The following is a 7980-nucleotide window of genomic DNA, read 5'->3' on the forward strand; positions in this document are numbered from 1 at the left end:
GTTGCTTTCCCAGAGGAAGGAATGACTGACGACATTTACCCAGAACCACCTGCGACAATGATTTTTGCCCCATCAGCCACTGGGCTCTCAACCCAGAATTCTAAGGGACGGGGGAGACTGCAGGAACTATGAGATAGCTACGGAATAGCTACCCACAGTGCAATGCTCTGGAAATCGACGCTAGCCTCGGACCATGGACACACACTGCCGAATTAATGTGCTTGGTGTGGCCGCGTGCACTCGACTTTATACAATCTGTTTTATAAAATCGGTTTATGTAAAATTGGAATAATCCCGTAGTGTAAACGTACCCTATGTTAGAGGAAGACAGGATTTGAAACCACAGATGTCTTGTATTGCATTGAAGAAGCCACTTTACTTTTAACCATAACACTACAACTGCCTATGTACCCAATGCTGTGGTTCTTATGTTCCGCTGACAGACTCTGGTCGTCCATGGGCAGGATCGAACTGGGATCCGTGGAGCTTAGCGCATGAGTCTTTACAGCATGAGCTAAAAGCCAATTCGCTCTTACCAAATGCTGTAGAGCAGACTCATTTAAAACACACACACACACTCTCTCTCTCTCTCTCCCTCCCTCCCTCCCCTCGGTGCCACTAGATGGGACAGAACACTGCACCCAGGAGGTGTGTGGGTTACACGTACATAAGCAGAACTCTCAGAGAAGTCAACAGGAAGTTTTCCAAAATAACTGCAGAGTCACTTAAATACTTCCCTTTTCTTGCTAAAATGGTAGAGTTCCTTATTTGTCAATGGAGTAAAAAAATATTTTTTGCTTACTATTCCTGTACCTCTAGTTGCTTGACTGTGGCTGTATGTATATAGATTGTTACAGGTAGGATTATTTTGATCCTATGCCTTTCTGTTATAGTAAAAAAGTCTGGCATCAGCATGATGACCCCAAACTACATGCAACCTATGACTCGAGACTAAACTGTTCACCCATACACTCAAAAGCAATTATGCTTTTTCCTCATGGGCCTGTCATGTATAACAGTTAAAGGTCCAAGTTGTTTTTCTCATGGAGAGGTTTTTACTTCCCCTGTAGTTGGTGGGCTTACAATGCAAACTAAAAAGAAATGAATTATATTTCCCCAGGGTTTTCTTTTCAGTACGATTAAGAAAAGTGACTTCTTAGTCAAGAGCTAAGTGACACCAAGATTTCCTGTTTTCTCTCCGCAGGGAGGCTGTCACCACTCAATATTAATTGATTTTAACCCTCCATCCATCACGCCACAGTTCCAAAAATTTCCAGTCAAAGATCAACTATTGTTCTCAAAGTAAACTATTCAGAACTTCTCCATTAAAATTAAGTGTTGCATATATTTTGTATGTTCTGTTACTTGACACAAGTTAATGGATATTTTCTCTAAATATGCAGTTAAAAATTATGGAAAATCCCCTAACATTTTACCTCAGGGTTCCATCATGAAGCCATTATGGTTTCATTATTTAATCCATAACAAATTACAAGCAACTCTGGGGCCTGATTCTACTCCAATTTAAATCAGTGGAAATCTTGCCACTAATTTAAACAGAAACAGGATCAGGCCCTTTTGGCTTGTAGCTGTTGAGGAATTTTCACCACTCAATTAGAAACAAAGCCTTTGCACTTGGCAGCTGATAAGACCAATTCCTTGATTCTGAACAACTACAGGAGCATGTAACCCTCATGCAGATTGAAAAAAATTATAAAAATGGAGGCAACAGACTCTGTAAAAGCAAAGAAGGAGATTGGATGCAGTACTTGAATTGTGAACAGGATGAGAAGCTTTCTTAGAAATACAAACCTTTCTTTGCAGATAGATTTTTAACTGCTTTTCCATTATGGGAAACAGAGATCAATCTTAAGAAAGAAAAATAGTTCAGCTACAGCTTTAAAAGAGGCTCAGTTCTTACTGTAAATACAAAGCATCAAATCAGAAAGGGTAAGAATGGCGAGTTCTACCTGCCTACTGCTATCTATTTTTAAGGTTAATTAAGTCAATATGTTATAAATGCTGTAGCACCTGGGAACCAGGTATTCCCATTTTTTTTCATAACACAGATCTCAACAGACCAATTGTCTTGCAGACCTTCTCACACAGACCACCCCTCCCATTTGTAATTTTTTAACATCTCTGTGGCAACTACAACTATTGCCTACCCTGAAGATATTAGTGAAGTATTTAGGCTGGGAGTGTATAAAAAAAAGCACCTAAGGGATCAATTCACTCTCAATGGAAGCTGGACACTAACTTCCTTAGGAACTTCTGAAAATCTCACCCTCACTGTATTTTGAGCATCTTGTATCATGATTTAGCAGATGGAAACCAGGAGAAGACTTAGACCTGTGTGACCAGAAAGCTCTCCACAGACAGGCAGCAAGGGCTTTGCAAAGCATCAAAACACTGATCTCTAATATATATACCATAAGCTTACATACACCATAAGTGTATATTCATGAACTGCATATTTACATGTGTTCTTTATCAGCAATTGGTGGGTTCACAAGAAACCACCAAATAATAGCTAGGTTTTCATCCACCCTACAAAAAACTACCCTGTTGGGGATCCTGTTACAATATGGTATTTCCCCAGAGCAGTTTGGTCTTGCACAGGCAAGACTGATGGCTATTTTAAAAATTTCAGTGCATATGCATGTTATTAATAAGACCTCAGTACAGAAATTTTGTAGCATACTTAGTAATAAAGTCAGTCTGACCTACTCCTTACTTTAGATCCATTGATGAACATGCATTTGGGCAAGACCATGGCCAGGTAGGTAAAATACAGAACTAGATATCAGGTTAAGATTCTATTCTTAGCTCTGCCACACACATAAATTTAGATAAGGCACTCAAGTTCTCTGTGCCTCAGTTTCCTCATCTGTTACACGAGATTAATCTCTCTCTACCTCATTAGGATGTTGAGATAATTTATTAATTGATTTTTATAGGGTGTTTGGAGATCCTTGGACGAAAAGTACTATATAAATGAAAAATATTATTGTTTAATATTTTGTTTTACAAGAAAAGGTAAAATGATGAAATCATCTAAGACACATGCTGTTGGAATACTTAGCATCTATCATCAGTAAAATATACCTTGTCAAGAGATATGAGGCTGCAAACAAGAAACTATCTAAGTATGTCTAAAAAAACAATTTTTTGAGTCTATCATAATACAGCTGTATACGCAAAAAGTATGGGAAGCAAGTTTCTATTTAAAAACTAGAATGTAGTTGATATGCTTTCCCAAGCTATTAAAACTTTAGTTAAAAGCCAAACAGGGTAAAGAAATCTGAAGTTCTACCTATCAGTTATACCAGTTAGAGCAATTATTTTTAATAAAAGCAATAAATCTGCAGCATATAATACTAATATGTTTAATGTTCTTTTTATGTCATATTACATATAAAAATTGTTTTCTATGCCTTGGAGAAAACATTTTATGTATTGCTGTAGTCTGATAAATGGGTTTTGCTTTGACCTATAGTAGTGAGCAAATTTTACTGCAGATTGCTTTGAGCAACTGTAATTCATTTGAAGGAAATGCTGATGTGCTTATCAGAAGACAAAAAGTTGAATATTTGCTTTCATATTTGATTGTGATTCTATTATTGGAGAGGGAGTTATGCCCTGATCCTGCAAACATGTGCTTAATTTTTCACATGAATGTAGTCCAGTTGAAATCAATGTGACTATATGCATGAACAAAGCTGAGCCCACATATAAGTGTTTGCAGGATCAGGGCCTACAGCAATACAACATTTAAACTCAGATATTGAGCGATAAAAATTTTCAGACAAGTAATCCATCTAGGGTGACCAGATGTCCCGATTTTCTGGGCCAGTCCCAATATTTGGGGCTGTGTCTTATATAGGTGCCTATTACCCCCATCCCCTTTCCTGATTTTTCACTCTTCCTGTCTGGTCACCCTAAATCCATCATCCCCTTCTCCTTCCCATTTTACTGCTCTCAGTCTGTGGATTTTATCTTTCCATATTTATCTGCTAGGAGGCCAAGTTTATAAGAAGTAAGTTCCTTTCTAATTTATCTGTGTTTTACATATGGTGCATGATCTCATTGTAGCCAATGCACAAAGATCTCTGAACTAATAATATTTTACCATGCTAACTTCATTTAATCACTCTCAAGAACAAAATGGTGGTAACCTATCTGGTCAAGTGGAAATACAAAACTAGAATGCTGATTTCCTTTAAACACCTCTGCTTACAAAATTAAAGCAGGTAATTAAATAACTTCAAATTGGAAAAAAATTGCTTTTACCAGTCTTAAATCAAATAAAAACACCTGCAAATGCAGTATTTTTTAAAATGTTCAGCCACATACTCTAATACAATTTTTAAAATGAATGGTGAAAGGAAACAGAAGGCAGGGACCAGGCACAAGCAACTGTTTAATGTAGTATCAAAATCAGTGGTAGAAAGGGAAGGTAATCATTGAAGTAAATAGCAAATGCTATATCCTGCAGAAAACAGAAATTTGTTGATGAAAATTTGCATCTTTTTCAGTGCATGAGGTTTCCAAATCCCAGCTATGAATACAATTAGAGTCCCCCCAGTGAGATTGTGATCAGTTAAACTAAGTACCTTGTCAAGACAATAACTGAAATGTGATACTAATTTAAGTATATTTCAATAGTAAAGGTTCACTTAACTTTTGATATTACGACATAAAATATGACCTCATAAAAGGCTCATCTATACCACAATGGTGTGTTTTGATTAAAAAAAAAACACATTGACTTCAATAAATCTGAAACAACTGTTGTTTGAAAAATATAATTGAACACCAAAAATGTTACTTGTCTCTGTCCAATAGCGTGTCACACATTTTAAATATATATAGAAAGATACGTCCATTCTCTGAATAGATTATAATCTAAGATCCCAGTTCTACAAAGACATGCATGTACTTTAATTTGCACACTATGAGTAAAGAACTGGAAATATAATCTTAAAAAGACAATACAGATAAAGGAGTGGGGATGGATGTAACTCAAGAGTTCTCTTTTTCCAACCTTAATCTCTTTGCTTTTTTTTTTTGCTCTCTTTTATGATAGCTGTTACACTAAGGAATTCATTACCATACAAACACACACACAAGATACGAATCAGTTAAACAATATACAAAACTAAATCAATCTCTAACGTCCTCTTTTGGATCCAGGCTTTGCAGCAGCGTGTTTATAAAGGGACTGATCCTGCCGACAGACCCACGGACATTCTTGTATATCTCATGTTTCAGGACTTTTGCACACAAGACCTAGTGTGTGAACCTGCTAATCCAGGGACCAGGTATAGGAGGATGGATGGTTTTGTGGCTAAGACACTTAGCCAGGATGCAGGGAATCTGAGTCCTGTGACGGAGTTCCTGTGTGGCTATTTGCAAGTCACATCATCATTCTGTGCCTCAGTTCCCCATCTGTAAAGTGAGGATAACAACACTTCTAAACCTCAGAATGTTAAATTCAGAGCTTAAATTCAGCTGGAGCCATCTGGAGCAGAGCTCCAGTAAATATTTTCAAGCCCACGAGAGCCCCAGCGCACCCTGCTAGGCTGAAACCCCAAGCCGCAGCGCTCCAGAAAATACTTGGGGAGAATTTAAGGCTCGGTTTGGAGGATACATTTAGTAAAGATTCTGAGGCACTCAGATATGGTGGTGATGAGTGACACAGAAAAGACTATAAATAAGCAAACATCCTCAATATTAATTCATTTCCACTAGCTCCACAGTATGCAATATATCACAGTAAGGTTGCTTAGAAAATCAAAGAACAGACATGAAGGCTCTCAGAATTTCAAAATGAACTATTTGACTTGGTTTTGTATTTATTTACTTCAATTTCAACACACAAATATAAAAAGAATGCCTATCCCAGCCTCCTGATGTTCTTTCCAAATAACTAGAAACGCATTCCAATTAAGACAGAAACAGCTGTAAAAATTCAACAACCCTTCTCCAACAAAAGGAACTAGTCCACAAAGCCAAAATTTCTGTACCTCACGTCCCCAAACTCCATTTCCCTCAAATCCACATTCCTACTCAACCACTCCCTCCAAATCCTCAGCTTTCTCCCAATGTCTGGCCAAAAAGAAGGGCTTTGCAACATGGAGGATAGGTTGATCAATGGCAGTTAATCAAGATGGTCACAGATGCAATCCCATGCACTGGGAGTCCCTAAACGTCTGACTGCCACAAGCTGGGACTGGACGACTGGGGATGGATCATTCGATAACTGCCCTGTCCTGTTCCTTCTCTCTGAAGCACTGTCAGAAGACAGGATATTGGGCTAGACAGACCACTTATCTGACCCAGCCTGGCCATTCTTATGCCCGAAAGGTTAAACAATTCATGCTATTTTCGATGAAAAGTGAATTCTAAAATCAAGAGGCTCTCAAGGAGAACATTTTGCCAGCAATGCTCTCTCTCCCATAAGTGACTTCCATCTTGAGCATCTACACTGACAGAGTTGCACCAGGAAAGAAGTGATCTCTCAAATAGACAGGTCCCTAGTCATTTAGCACTTTATAGGGCGGAACCATGATTTTAAACTCTGTCTGGAAACCAACAGACAGCCAATGCAGATTCCAAAGCACAGCTGTCATATGTTAAACAGTGGACCACAGCCTTCTGCCCCAACTTCAGGTTCCAAAGAAGTTTAAGGTTTAACCCAATGTAGACTGTACTACAGTAGTCTAATCTTAAAATAACAAAAGGCATGGATGACTGCAGCCTGGCATTTCTGCACGAGCTTCTAGGTTCATAGATGTCAACACAAGAGAAAATAAATGGAATATTCATGAGCAGTCATCGGATTAAGATGTGGACTATTTGGCATACTGTTGAAAGGAAGAGGCTCATTGCTGGACAAAGTTAAGAGACATATGAAACTACAAGGCTCGGTGCCTTTCAGCTGTTTTTTTTTTAAAGTGGGCTTCTGCCATTTTCTATTTTTCCAGGCATAGGAATGCAACAACACAGCCCATAGACATTAGTCACAGCCTGAGGGTTATGAATGAGAGGTCAGTAAAGTGACAACGCTGAATTCAACCTCTAAAAACAGTGATCGAGAGTGACAGTGGGAGGGGGAAACAGTGGAAAACTGTCCAACATTCCAGCTCTGAATCACTTTATCAAATGAAATCTGGATAATGTGCAAACGTAAAGGAATCTAAACATATCCTTTCATATCAAATATACTGAATATAAGGAATCCCTTCTAAAATCTGAATAGCTATATTTTATGCATTAGTTTAAAATCTATGGCAGAAAAAAAACGTTGAGTAAGATATTGTCAAGATGGTAAAATCATCAAGATCATTGTGACTGCATGTATTAAAGTTATTTAAGGCCAAAGAGATTAAACAAGACTTTTAAAAAATATATAAATACTCACATGTACTACACTAACTAAAAGCATTATGAATTGATTGGCTTCTCAGTGTCATCAAAAACAAATGAAAAGAAAAAGACTTTTGTACTTACCATCATTCAGAGTTGTGAACTCCAGGAAACGATACTCATAGGAAACATCTATCTTGGTTTCTACTTGGGGCCTCTTCAAAGTTGAATAGATATTACCAGGCCGTTTTTCATCATGTTTCTCTAATTTGTTTAGTCCACAACCCATTTCAACAGCTGCTGATTCAGAGAGGTAGGGGAAGGGAGAAGAAAAAAATAACAGCACTCATTTTTCTATTTCATATGCCAGTCTCAAAGTTTCTATGATTTATATTTATTTTTAAAAATACACTATCCATAGACCTTTAAAAACAGCATAATTTAATAAATGTTCAGATACTAAACAATCTATATTTATCATGCCTGACTCACTTTTTTAAAGATAAAATTACCAGGTGTACTATTATTTTATTGAAAGTTGAAAATGTAATGTACCTGTTATATACTCTGAAGGACACATATTCAGTTATAGCCAGTGATATAAAATGC

General features: G+C 37.5%; 1 protein-coding gene across 2 annotated transcripts in view; it reads right to left on the reverse strand.

The window, feature by feature from the left end:
• The window catches only part of RFTN1 (raftlin, lipid raft linker 1), a 136835-nt gene extending 129171 nt beyond the window's left edge, over nucleotides 1–7664 (reverse strand). For both annotated transcript variants that reach the window (XM_032801132.2, XM_032801129.2), the window contains exon 1: nucleotides 7516–7664. In XM_032801132.2, coding sequence (XP_032657023.1) covers nucleotides 7516–7660 — 145 coding nt within the window. In that variant the 5' untranslated portion in view covers nucleotides 7661–7664. The remainder of the gene's footprint in view (nucleotides 1–7515) is intronic.
• Between the last annotated feature and the right edge of the window lie 316 nt (nucleotides 7665–7980).

Source organism: Chelonoidis abingdonii, chromosome 2, assembly GCF_003597395.2.
Source record: "Chelonoidis abingdonii isolate Lonesome George chromosome 2, CheloAbing_2.0, whole genome shotgun sequence".
NCBI lineage: Eukaryota > Metazoa > Chordata > Testudines > Testudinidae > Chelonoidis > Chelonoidis abingdonii.